At 45.6% G+C, this 14,124-nt stretch overlaps 1 protein-coding gene across 5 annotated transcripts in view; it reads left to right on the top strand.

Annotated features, from left to right (window-relative positions):
- Positions 1–14,124, top strand: part of MYO5B (myosin VB) — a 392,693-nt gene that overhangs the window by 273,330 nt on the left and 105,239 nt on the right. For all 5 annotated transcript variants that reach the window (XM_021093027.1, XM_021093023.1, XM_021093008.1 and 2 more), the window contains exons 11-12: positions 10,334–10,415; positions 10,888–11,028. In XM_021093027.1, the coding sequence (XP_020948686.1) occupies positions 10,334–10,415; positions 10,888–11,028 (223 nt within the window). The remainder of the gene's footprint in view (positions 1–10,333; positions 10,416–10,887; positions 11,029–14,124) is intronic.

Raw genomic sequence — 14,124 nt, 5'->3', positions numbered from 1 at the left:
AAAAATCCTTGTTCTTTCTAGAAGGTGATTTGCTTTTTCAAACCTTGTCATAAAATGGTTACATTTAGGAAGTGATTCATGCCCCTCCTGGGGAGAGAGAAATGTCTTGAGGCTCCTCCTCTATCCCTCGGGGTGCTCAGTGCTGGGTTCAAACCCTTGCAGGCAGTTGGATAAGGGAAGTTCTGAGTTAGAAGCTGCCATCTAACTGGACCATTTGTTGCCAAGAAAACACTTGCAGATGACCCTGGACATACAAAGTGTGCTCCTCGGTGGTTCTGGTCGGCTGAGAAATCCTTGTATGAATTGGACTCTCTTTTCTGGTTGAAAGGTATATAATGAACTCTTAAGAGATTAAAACCAAAATCTTCACAGGAAAGCAGGTGGCTTGAATCTGAAGGTACTGTTTCTGATCTGTCAGATCAATGATGTCATTTCTCAGTCTGGGAGAAAATGGGCAACATTTGGTGGAAATTTGGGATTGGCATTGAGCTATTTACTGTCGTCTGCCTTCCTCAGTCATGGGGTCTTTCTGCCTTATTTCCTCTGGACTTCAGACACCTTCCAGAGGTGTCTTTCAGAAAAGACACCTTGCAGGAATCCACTGACCTTTGTGCTTGCAGCTGCCTGAAAGTGGGCCTCGTGCCTGCTACTCTGCCTCTCTAAGAACCTCCCTCCAGTTTCAAACAAATGCCTGTCTTAAGGCTTTCTTTACAGAATGGCTATGGGTAGCGATTCTCTGTAGGGAGCATGTCATCTTTCATAGGATCTGAAAACTCCAGAATATGTTTTATTTTTTGAGCTTCCTATCCACATCCCTGACCATCAAACCCTGGAGACAGGGAGGGGACCATCTGTCTCATTGCCTCACTCATCGTTTCTCAGCCCCGGGATGGGTGGACGGGGATGCACATGGAAGATGCCCTTGGGATAACCTAATGTCTTTGATTTTCTTACTCCTCCTTGTCACCTGTATGCAAAAGAGGGCATGTGGAAGCTGGGGAGAAGGGGGAGGAGAGTGGGGTGAGGTTTCTGAATACATTAAACCCCACGGATTAAGAGAAGAATAGGGAGTTGTCTTCCTCTCTGAATTAGGCTAGAAATGTGCAAAGCAGACACATAAGAGTGGAATTTCTGCCCCCTCCCCTACAAGCAGGCACTGATGACTTCAGCTGGGATAATTGCCCAGATGAACTGTAGTGCCTGGCTGGCTCATTCTAGAGACACCTGGAAAGAGTTCTATAGTGTAGCTGAGCCACTCCAGATTTTTCTATAGATGTTGAAAATCTTATTATAGAATCGGCAGCTAGAGCTAATAAATACTCACTTCTGTATCTATAAGCAAGCAGTGCACGAGCTAGGGTCATACACATATACCTTCCCTCATCATTATGTTCAGACTGATGGTTAGTTCAGATGGTAGAAAAGGCTGTGAGTGTCTAAATCACTTGCAGGGGCCCAGCTGCCTCCAGCACCACGGTGAGCTTTCTGCTCAGAGGCCCTTCCCTCAGGGTCCCGTGAACATCTCCAGATACCCCATGTCCTGGGGAGAAAACATGGCTTTCCTACCTCTTGCTCCCTTGCCCCAGCTCCAAAAAAGTGCAAAGCAAGCAACACCCAGAGCAATTTAGCCAACCTAAGCCAAGTTCTTTTCCTTAACAAGGATCTGTGAAGCTGCTTGAAGGGTGTTTCTTACCAGGCAGGGGATGGAAATTAACTGGAGAGAGCCAGTCAGCTTTCAGCTGGGGTTTCCTTTCCATGATGCATTAACCAGCACTTGCCTCCACAGGCTTGATTAACTGCAGTCGTGATCCTTTATTCCTCTCTACTCCTGGAGGCAACAGGAAATAAATGGCTCCAATTGGGGCAAAATACACATTTATTTTCTTTGACCTGAGCCTTCAGAATGCCAAAATAGCAGGAGGCTTTGGCTATGGCCAGTTCATTCTTGATGAGGACAGTTGGCCTAGGAGACTTTGGGAGCAAGGCAGGATAGATTTCTGCCTAAAGCTGAGGCTGCCTAATGTGGGGAGAGAATGCAGGGGTGGATAGGGAGGTTTGGGCTCCAGGAAGCAGGAAATGGGATTTGTTGGGATTTTATACCCTGCTCTGCCCTTGTGTTAGTTTCTGTGTCTCTTGACACTTTGAGTTAGCATCCACCTTTATTCAGTACAAAAAAAAAAAGATTGATTTTAAAAAATTTTTCAGTTATAGTTAAAAAGCCACATAGCATAAAATTTATCATCTTAATCGTTTTTATGTATACATTTTCATGTATACAAGTAATGTTAAGTATATTCACATTATTGTGCAATGGATCTCTAGAACTTTTTCATGTTGAAAAACTGAAACTCTGTCTCCATTAAACAACTCCCATCTTTCCTCCTCTCAGTCCCTGGTAACTACCACTCTACTTTCTGTCTCTTTGAGTTTGACAACTTCATATATTTCATGTAAGTAGAATCATGCAGTATTTATCTTATTGTGACTGTCTTATTTCACTTGGCATAATATCCTCAAGATTCATCCATGTGGTAGCATGTGACAGGATTTCCTTCTTTTTTAAGGTGAATGATTCTGCATTGTGTGCAGGTACCACATTATGTTTATCCATCCATTGATGGACATTCAGGTGGCTTCTACCTCTTGCCTACTGTGATGATGCTGCAATGAACAAGGAAAGGGTGCAGATATGTCTTCTTTTAAACCTTTTAGATATATAACTACAAATAGGATTGCTGGATCATATGATAATTCTATATTTAATTATTTGAGGAACTTTCATGTTGTTTTTTATAGTAGCTACTCCATTTTACCTTTTTTACCGATAGTGCCAGGGATTCCAGTTTCTTCTTACCAACACTTACTATTTTCTTTCTTTTTCTTTTTTTTTTTTTTTTTTTTTTTTGTTGTTAGTAGCCATCATAGTAGGTGTAAGGTGATACTTACATTTTTTAGTTTTGATAGCATTTCTCTCGTAATTAATGATCATCTTTTCATATGCTTCTTGGCCATTTGTGTATCTTCTTGGAGAAATGTTTTAAGTTCTTGGCTCTTTTTATTTATTTACTTATGTATTTATTTTTTGCTTTTTAGGGCTGAATCTACAGCATATGGAAGTTCCCAGGCTAGGGATCAAAATGGAGCTACAGTTGCAGGAACGTGGGATCATAACCACAGCAACGTGGGATCTGAGGCACGTTCACAACCTACCCCACAGCTCACAGGAATGCTGGATCCTTAACCCACTGAGCGAAGCCAGGGATCGAACCCTCATCCCCTGAATACTAGTCAGATTCATTTCTGCTGTGCCACGGTGGTAACTCCCTCCTTTTCCTCTTTTTTTTTTTTTTTTTTTTTTTTGTCTTTTTGTCTTTTTTGTCTTTTGTTGTTGTTGTTGTTGTTGCTATTTCTTGGGCCGCTCCTGTGGCATATGGAGGTTCCCAGGCTAGGGGTCGAGTCGGAGCTGTAGCCACCGGCCTACGCCAGAGCCACAGCAACTCGGGATCCGAGCCGCGTCTGCAACCTACACCACAGCTCACGGCAACGCTGGATCGTTAACCCACTGAGCAAGGGCAGGGACCGAACCCGCAACCTCATGGTTCCTAGTCGGATTCGTTGACCACTGCGCCACGACGGGAATTTCCTTTTCCTCTTTTTAAAGCAAGTTTTTTTGTTTTTGTTTTTGAGTTGCAGGACTTACATATTCTGGATATTAATCCCTTTTCATAAATATGAATTGCAAATATTACCATTTCTTAAGTTACCTTTAATGGTATATTTTAAGCACATTTCTTAGGCTCATCATTTGCCTTCATCATTCTGATGGAAATTTTTTGTTTCGTTGTTTTCTCAGTCTCATTCATCAAAAGACTTATACATAATTTCACAATCCAAATTTAGTTATTTGGAGAAAACTACCCATCCCCTGTCTGCCCCATATGGAAAGGTTTCATGGAGAATGGGGGTGTGGGGAGAGAATTTACCCTACAGCCTGTGAACAGAGACCCTGCCTTTAGTGGCCCAGAAGAGCCCTGGACATGTCTTCTTCAGAGTGGACATGCACAGCTGGCCCCAGTGTTCTCAGATACAGCACATCACCCAAAGCCACTGGGTTCTCCCTGGAATCCCTGAGTCTCCCAGGAGAGCCTTGTGACTCAGAATGCTTGCAAATCAAGTTCAGCTTCTAGAATTGCTCCAATGCAGCCCTTTGGAACATGCCTAGAGCCAGGCACCACTACGTACTCTTAAAGCTCAGATATAGTCCCATTTGTCTCTGTCTCTGCCAGCACCCCTGTGAACTCACCTTCCTTTAAGATCCTGTAACACATAAAAATCTCTACTACTTGGGAGGTTTCATATACTGGTTTCCTGTTGTCTTCCTAATATCTGCACTGGGCTGGGTCCATGACTTGTTCTTCTTTTCAGCCCTTCAGTTCTTGGGACAGTCGACTGATGGATTGGGAAAGGGTTACCATATGGTGGACATCTTCCTGTCCCATATTAGATCTCCAGGCACAGAGAGGAGCCAGGAATTGGAGTACACTGCAGACTGAATGGACTTAGGTCCTCTAGAGGAAGAACTGTTCTTGGCCTTGGGAAGTGAGCAATGTCTAGGACTGTGCTTTTCCTGAAGGACAAGTCCTGTGAGGGGGCATCTGGGCATAGAGAGAAGCACAGGTGCAGAATTCAAGTCCTGCCATTCTAAGGTACAGCTGGTACCCTGGGATTGTTCAGTAAGGAGATCAGAAGCATCTCCCTAGACTTCAAGGTGCCCTTGGGAGACCTTGAGAGGATTTGTTTGACTTTTTAGTAATCATTCCTTAGAAGCCCCCCTTCTAGGTCTAACTTATATCACATATCTTCTCTTTTGGCCTTTGGTAGAGGGTAGAGAGTGATCTTGGTAAAATAGAAAGACAGGAAGGAGCTAAGAAATTCTAGTTCCTTTTGAGCCATGTTCCAGGGGAAAAACTGTTTCCCAGGGTTCAGAGCATCTCATTACCTCTCTGCTCTGGAGTGAGTGGTTTGTGGTTAATAATTAACGCAGAGTGATGGTTGACTTCTTTTTATTGCAGTTTCACTTTCCCGTGGGCACTACCTTATTTTTATAGAGGCACTATGTCTCTTACCTCACCCTGAAGTTGGATAGAATGAGAAGAGAATTGTCCTCGTTTCCATTATATTTTGAGGACAGCAGAACGTTGAAATAGGGTTGGTAATGGAACCACTGTGGGTACACATCTCAGGTCTCAGCATCAAATCTTGTTCTGTGTTTTGATCTTCCTCTCATCCAAGGATTCTAATCTAAATATTCTCAACATTGATTTTATAGGAGATATCCAGTTCCCCCTCATATACAAATTTCTTTGTGATATTTTAATGTTGTGAACTATAAATTGACCCATTGTGTTTATTTTAAAAGGTCATCTCTATTGATGGTAAGAATGACTACAAATAAATTCCATTCTAGAGAAGTTGCCCTCTCGCTCTAACTGCAGTTTTCTGAGGTCAGTCGTCTTAGACATTTTCCAAGCTACCCAAGCCTTTCATTTATCTCTGGCCCTCCAGCATTGCAGTAATTACACTAGACGGCAGAGGAATTGTTACCAGATAATACCTTAGAAATGGGGAAATTATGAGCTAATTTTGGGCCATCTCAAATTAATGAGAATGTTCTTTGTGGAGTGCTACCAATGTAAACCTTTAAAAAGTGACAAGTGGGAGATATTTAAATCCTTTATCTGTGAACCTTAGTACAGCTCCATGAGCACACCCAGGTGCTATTATCTCGCCAATTGCTGGGGTGGCTCTATTATTTTTCTTCTGGATTTTATTAATTAAATTTCCTCTAGGGCTCGGCTGTTGTCTTCAGCAGTCTCTCCTGGGGTGTGGTGGGATTGTGCAGGAAGGAAATGAGGTTCCAAGAGACATAACTCCGTCTGTAGGACCATTACTGGGGCTGGGAGACCTTGATCCCAGTGATGACTGGCAGACAGTGCCTCCCTCCTGCCTGGTCTACAATGCCTCCAGCTTGGACTTTGCATCTTTGATCCTGTGTTATTAACCTAGAATTACTTCTTTTACGTGGGCATGACCAAAGGCTGTTCTTTAATGTGGTCGTCTCCTTTGATCTCAGAATGATTTCCACCTTCTTCTTGCCTCACAGGTTGGTGGGGGAGGTGGGCACAGAGGAGGAGGAGAAGCCTGATGTTTCCTGGGCACTGAGCTGGCCCTGTTGGATGTCTGATGTACTTACTTTGGCTGGTCCTTCTGCATAGGGCACTGCTCCTTCACCACCAGCATCCAGCCTCTCCACTTGGGAGTTGGCACTTAGGGGGTAAAAGCTATTTTGAAGAGCTGGCATAATTTTATATAAGACTGAGAAAATTCAGTTGTCCATACTAAGAGTGAGAGGGCTATCTATGTGAAGGTTCTGAAGGTTCTGAAGAAGGCTATGCCCCCAGTCCAGGTTTCTCATCAGTGTCACACGGCTCCCCATCTCCATGGGCTCAAACACTTCCTCCTCTGGGAAGTTATCCTCGTGTCCTCAGCCCTTCCAAGTCATCTCTATCTTCTAAGTTAAACATTTTTTTTCTTTTGGGGGCTGCACCTGCAGCATATGAAAGTTCCCAGGCTAAGAGGGGTCTTACTGGACCTGCAACTGCGGGCCTATACTATAGCCATGGCAACACCAGATCTGAGCCACGTCTGTGAGCTACGCTGCCACTTGCAGCAGTGCTGGATCCTTATACCTCTGAGTGAGGCCCAGTATCAAACCCACATCCTCACAGAGACTTGTGTCAGGTTCTTAACCTACTGAGCCACACTGAAAAGTCTTCCAACTTTTTTGTTTTTTTATTTTTTGTATTTTCTAGGGCCACACCCTCGGCATATGGAGGTTCCCAGGATAGGGGTCTAATCGGAGCTGTAGCCACTGGCCTACACCACAGCCACAGCAACACAGGATGAGAGCCGTGTCTGAGATCAACTTTTTTAAATGAAACTTTTATTCCTTTCTGAGTTAATGTGTCTCAGAAATCATTCTCTCTAGGTTCTTCTCTCTGCTGCCTTTCTGACTTTGGGAAGGTTTTTAGTTTCTTCAATAGTAGGATGGGATTAGTAATAGCCCCCTACTCATGTTGGTCGTGGGCATTCAGTGAGAGCTCATGGAGCATCTGAGGCCTGGCGATCTCTAGGTGCTTATTAACAGGGCCCCTGCCAGCTCGTTCAGCCTGCTGTGTGAATGAGAAAAAGGTACCCCTTCCTCCTAGATTTCGGCCCCTTCTGACCCCCTCAGCCTGATGCCCTCGCTCTGCCAACATGGTGGCCCCACTTGCTTGCCACCAAAGCTGCCGATGTTACAATGCTCCCAGTGGGTGACCACATCTGTTCAGTGGTACAGTTGTACAGGTGGCTCTCATCTGCACACCTTGTTGGTTATTTGAGGTCCTCTCATTTCTACCTTCCTCTCTGTCTTTAGAGCTGTCCCATTACTTGGCCACCACCAGCCTAAGTCGTGCCCTGATTGGATCTTGCCTGCATGACTACTCTAGTAGTAACTGCCTTACTCGACCTCTTGCCTTCAGTTATGCATACCTTCTCACAAATTGCAGTGTTTCTAAGATGTAAATCTGGTTGTTATTTCTTAATTGTAAATCCTTCAAATTCTCTCCTTTGCTCCTGGTAAAATCCAAAGCCTTCATTGTAGCATCCAAGGCCTGTAGGTGGGACTGCACCCGGCTCTGCTATGCTTATCTCATCTCTTTACCTGTCCCACCTGCAGGCTCCACCCCTTCCTACCCCCCACCCCCTTCCATTGATCCAACAGTTCTACAGACATTTCAGTTGGTCAGTTGATAACAGTGTTGATATTCTAAAGTATAAAGGGCTCTCTTAAAAAATTACTACAGTCACCATTCCCTAATGTTGGACTCTGGACCTGTGTCAAATCTTCATTGGGCTACAGCTAAATTATTCATCTTTTTTATTATTCTGAGATTATTCCTTCCTATTTTTCTGTATTTAATTGTCCTTTTATTTGACAACAGTGTTTGAGGATGGTCATTTTTTTTTGTAATGTTTAATATATTTATTCAACAAAATTGGAAAAAAAAAGTGCAAAAAGCTCAAACGAGTTCATTTTTCACAAGTTAAAAGCCAAAAACACTTTACCATGACAGACAATAAAGTATGGATAACTAGTACATACATCCAGAAAAGTGTTGAGCTCTATCAGTAATCAAAGAAATTAAAATTCAAATGAAAACATTTTCCATGTACTATCTAATCAAAGATGTTTAAGAGTTAATCTACATTATTATTTTTTGTCTTTTTGTCTTTTTAGGGCCGCACCTGCGGAATATGGTGGTTCCCAGGCTAGGGGTCTAATTGGAGCTGTAGCTGCCAGCCTACGCCACAGCAACTCCAGATCTGAGCTGTGTCTGCAACCTACACCACAGCTCAGGGCAACGCCGGATCCTTAACCCACTGAGCAAGGCCAGGGATCAAACCCGCAACCTCATGGTTCCTGGTCGGATTCGTTAACCACTGCACTATGATGGGAACTCCCGAGTTAATCTACATTATTGACCAAAGAGCTGTCACGCACTAATACTCCTGGTGAGGGGAAAGGGGTTCAGACCTGATTGAAGTACAGGGCAACTTTTGGGGTAATAAAAATATTCTATATCTGGATTATGACAGTACACACACAGTGTAATGTTTATCAAAAAATCGTTGAAATATACCCTTCAGGTCGGTGCATGCTATTTTACATAAACCCTAAGTCCAATGTGAATTTGAAACACAAAATCCTTAGCCAATATTAGGAGAACAAGATGCTTTCATACATTAGGAGGCTGGGATGGAGGTAGGGTAATAAATCGGTTTCATCTTTCAGGAAGGTAGTTTGCCTCTACTATATAAGAGAACGGTCTCTGACATGGTAATTTTCCTTCTAGAATAGCATCCTAAGAAAAGAATCATGGGTGTTCCTGTCGTGGCTCAGTGGCTAACGAATCCGACCAGGAACCATGAGGTTGTGGGTTCGATCCCTGGCCTTGCTCAGTGGGTTAAGGATCCGGTGTTGCCCTGAGCTGTGGTGTAGGGCACAGAAGCAGTTCAGATCTGACATTGCTGTAGCTGTGGCGTAGGCCTGCAGCTACAGCTCCAATTAGACCCCTAGCCTGGGAACCTCCACATGCCACGAGTGCGGCCCTAGGAAAAGACAAAAAAAAGAAAAGAAAAGAATCGTGAGTTCAAAGACATATACACAGTATTTGTCACAGCAGTGATAGTTGCTAAAAACTGAAAAAAGAACCAAAATGCCCTGCCATAGGTGATTGGTTAAATTATGATTCATCTGCATGGGAGCCACTGCCAGCCCCAGAAGAGGCTTTGTGTGAATTGTAAAAAGATGTACCCTCTGGAGCCAACACTCTTTCAGACTTGATGGAGCCACCAACTAAATTTTAGCCCCACTTGTCCCTCACCTGGGCACCTGTGCAATCCCCAGGCCTAAAATAGCATCTCGGACTCACACAATGGTCCATGAGGCAGACATTACAAATGATGCTTTGGAAAAACAGTGACATGAGGAAATGTTAAATAACAAATAAGAAGTTAAATGACATGGAGTTCCCGTCATGGCTCAGTGGTTAATGAATCTGACTAGGAACCATGAGGTTGCAGGTTCAGTCCCTGGCCTTGCTCAGTGGGTTAAGGATCTGGCATTGCCATGAGCTGTGGTGTAGGTTGCAGATGTGGCTCGGAACCCGAGTTGCTGTGGCTCTGGCGTAGGCCGGTGGCTACAGCTCCAGTTAGACCCCTAGCCTGGGAATCTCCATATGTCACGGAAGCGGCCCTAGAAAAGGCAAAAAAAAAAAAAACCAAAACAAAACAAAAAAACAAACAAACAAAAAAATTTGTTTGACAAACTGACAAGTACAGGTACAAATTTCTGTATAATTCTACTTTTCTTCAAAAACGTAAAATCACCGGAAAGAAATGTACCCAAATATAGCTGGTGGTTAACAAGGGTGACAGAATCATGGGTGACTTTCTCTTTTTTATACCTGATTTTTCCACATTTTCCTGCTGTTGGTACTTTTTCTGATTGTGCAAAACTATCTTCCCTCTCCTAATTTAGTAGAATTCTGTCCTGCTGATTTCTGTAGCAGTGTCTCTTTGGGCACAAGAGCAGCACAACTTCTGAGCTGGGGTTAAGGGTAGAGTTGGATAGGGGTAGAGGACAAAGGCAGCCTTGCTGAAGATCCTGTGATCCCTTTGGTAAAAGCAGACATCCCTGACTCTGTCTTCTCCTCTTCTCATTCTCCAGGTTCGAAACATTTGAGGTGAACAGCTTTGAGCAGTTTTGTATCAATTATGCAAACGAGAAGCTCCAACAGCAGTTCAACTCGGTAGGCTTGATTTCTGGGCTGGGAGGTGTCCTTTCTGTTCCAGGGAGTGACAGAAAGCCCGGACTCCTTGGTTTCCCCATGGTGCCCCAGCTTTAGGCAGCTGCTGCCCTGCTCAGAAGGAGGTATGAATCGGAGCAGCTGGATTAAGAGGGTCCATGGTCCTCCGCTTGGCTTTGAGTCTCAGCGTCTGCGTATTTGTGCAATTGCAGGCCAGCTCTGAGGCTTCTTGGAGCTGGCTGAGAAATGACAATGCAGGTGATGATTAGAATATTCTAGGGAAGGGTTCACCTGGAAATGAGGATCATCTCACTGAGCTTTTCTGCTGTCCCAACTGTGACGTGTCCCCCAGCAATTTCTGGCAAGGGTGTACCACCCTCTGGGATTTAGCATCCATGTGGTTGAGGCTGAGGGCAGTTGAATGTTATGGTGTGTCTGTGGTTCCGTCACCCTGACCTTTCACTTCTTACACCAGCATGTATTCAAGCTGGAGCAAGAGGAGTACATGAAGGAGCAGATCCCTTGGACCTTGATTGATTTTTATGATAATCAACCCTGTATCGACCTCATAGAGGCTAAGCTGGGCATCTTGGACCTGTTGGATGAAGAATGTAAGGTAAAGCTGCTGCTGCTGCATGGAGTTAGTTCAGCTCTAGGTGTGGGGTGTGGGCCAGAGGACAACTGTGTGGTCCAAGGAAACATGTGAGATCCCAAGGCTGGAACTACATTTGTGATTAGCCAGTCTGGTGTGCTGGAGAAGCATTGGTGTCTGTTCTGCATACCAGAAAGTACTGGAAGGTAACCTCCTGAGCATGACTGGCAGGGATTGCTACATTGGTGAACGTGTGCCTCCTTTGGCAGAGATTGAGTATTATGGATTGGCATGATGGGATGGTGGTATGGATTTGGTACCCCAGAACTCCTGGATGCTGAGAGAAGGACCCTAGGCAGGCATCCCAGAAAGAGAGGGGCCATCTTTACCATGTCAGATGGCTTGTGAGCAATAACAGCTACATGGCTTGGTAGCAGGCGGGATCCATAGATTTCCCCGGTGTAGCTTATCATGGCCTCTACCTGATATTAAAGAGCCCTGAGTTGCCAGCGTGGAGAGAACCAGGCAGCTTTGGGAATGGGGGATAGAGGAGCTGGGTTGTATCAGTCATTTAATTACTGTGGCCTTTGGTTTTCTGCCCAATGAATTGGTGGAGGTTGGGTCTGATGATCTTCAGAACTTCTGGTTTGGTGGTTTTTGAGGTAAGTGATGGAAACCCTAACCCAGTAGTGAAAACTCTAATCCAGTGGTGTAGAAACTGGTATTCTGGGTATTGAAAGGGAAGAGCCCAGTTGCTTTTCCTTTCTGGTCTCCCCCATCTTGCCTATACAGGATGGCTTGTGACCTGATGGTTTGGGAGGAGCAGGTGTTTTGCTTTCCAGAAGGACTCTCCAAGTTTTATTGCCTTTGTAAATGAAAACCAATAATTACTAAAGCGGGAAGGCAGAGTGAAAATACACTGAAATCCACAGCACATTTTTATCTGACATTTTCAGAGCCGAGGCCTTCATCTGGAGTCAGATAGGGGAAGGGGGATTCCTCAGTGTAGCAGGTGTGTGCCTTGGCTCGCTGCACCTGTGAGGTTGTGGTAAAGGTGATGGGACAGTTGTCCCTGCCTCAAGCGACACTGACAAGATGACAGAAGCCACATCACAGGCCCTCCAGCCTCCCCTCCTGGTGTTTACCACTCACTCCTGTTCTTGGCTCTGTGTCCATTGCCAAAAACTCCCTTCTGCCAACAACATGCTCAGTTGGAACATGTTCCCCCTCCCCCGGCTCTCATGACCCCCTGGGTGACCTCCTCCAGCTCCACACCCCCATCCCAGAGGCAGCGGAGTGTCCTTGGTCCACCCTGGCCCTTGACTTTGGAGCCAGCATAGCCCCCAGGCCCTGGCTCCAGGAGGGTTCCAGCTCTTCACTCCCCTACCCAGTGGTGAAGGCCAAGTTTATTCAGGGCTCTGAGGAGCACATAGGGGAGGTGGCTTGTCCTGCACTGCTCTGCCAGTTCTATGATGGAAGTGTCCTCCGCCCTGGGAGGGGTCCTGGCCTCTCCTCTTGCCTCTCAAAGGAACACCTCAGTGCCTCAGGGTGGTTGGTTCTGTGAATTCAGCAGCTGTGTATTGGTTTTCGCTGATTTATCCTGCCTATGTCAGGCAAGCCAGGGCCATGCATGGGTTTGTTTTGGCTCATAGTTCCAGGTTCTTGGAGGTGCCACTACCCAAGGGAACATGTCCCAGGAATGTCAAGTCACAGCAGAACACTGGTGCCAGTGCACAGTGCAGAGACCTGAGACTGCTGTCCAGAGCTGGGGTCCCAAGCCACTGGGTAGGGGGTGGGGGGACTAGAGTATCATGGGGCTGGGGGGCAAGTGGTTGCAGGAGTGATGGGAGAGCTCTCATTTAGCAGGGCGGAGGAAGAGTGGGAAATGGTCGCAGGGAAGCCCAAGGTGCAAACACTCAGCAGTTTTGAAAGTAACCTCCCCAAGTCCCTAGACTCTGCAGCGTGAATATTCCTGGTGCAACAGGGATCCCCAGGCCTTCCTGTTATCAGTCTTCCCACCAAGCACACTGCCTATTTTACTGTCAAGAAGCTAAAGGGAAATAAAATCCAGTGGTGTCTACATGGATGGTCTCTGCCTTATGCTATGTAGAGCCTTCGCCTTGGGTCAGATTTGTAAAATTAAGAGATTTAAGCTTAAGATTCTATCCAATGCAGACTCCTGGCAGACACCCAGAATGTATTTTGCACCTAATGTATGTCTAGTTTTGAGGGGAAAGCCCTTGGGAAAGTAGACAGGGTTCTCCCTGCTGCCAGTGAAGGGTGAAGAGGGAGGAGCTTGGCCTGAGTGAGGGGGAGGGGGCCCGCAGAGGGCTGTGGGCAAGAACCAGGGCCCAAGGGCTGCAGAGTGACATTGAGGGCAGGGCACACCAAGTCAGAAAGACTGCTGAGCTGCGCACGGCTACCAAGCTTCTCTTAGATCCTTGCTTTCTCATCCCCGAGGCTCCTTAGAGCGAAGGTCTGAGGATGAGCCTGGGTTTCCTGCTCACCAAGCTGGTGGAGTGTCCAGATAGATAGGGGGTAGTACTGTGCCTGGAACACATTCAGACTCACTGGTGGCCAAGTTCATGGGTGTAACAGGGGAGGCAAGATGAATATCAAATACAGGATTAATGTAAAACTCCCCACTGCGGAAACCATTTTCTACCAGATTCCATTGCTCAGGGAATTCAGAGTCATTTAGTGTACTCTGATGCAGCTTCTAATAACAGATGGATTTAAACCAGCAGTTATTGCTTTTGTCAAAGTCATGAAACTGTGAACTGAAAAAGGGGTGCCGTTTACTCTATGGAGAGTAGACTGTAATCAATCTGACTTTGAGAGATAGGGTGGCCTGTCACACCCTTCTGGAAGCACCCCTGGCTCTGAGCTATTCAGGTTAGGGATTCCCATGGAGTTGTTCCTGTGGACAACCAGGCAGCTTGGCATCTCTCGGGAGCCATCCTGTTGGATGTGGAACTGCCTCAGACTCCAGTCCTTGCCGCACTCCGTTCCTCTGCCGGATGAGAAAGAATCAGGAAATCACACTGTGAAGAACTGGGTTCTGTGAGCCCCATGTGACAGGACACAAAGCCAAATGTAGGATTAGACTCATGGTAAAAA

Source organism: Sus scrofa, chromosome 1 (genome assembly GCF_000003025.6).
Source record: "Sus scrofa isolate TJ Tabasco breed Duroc chromosome 1, Sscrofa11.1, whole genome shotgun sequence".
Classification (NCBI taxonomy): domain Eukaryota; kingdom Metazoa; phylum Chordata; class Mammalia; order Artiodactyla; family Suidae; genus Sus; species Sus scrofa.
Note: the sequence above shows the minus strand (reverse complement) of the source record. Positions and strands in the feature narration are given on the sequence as shown.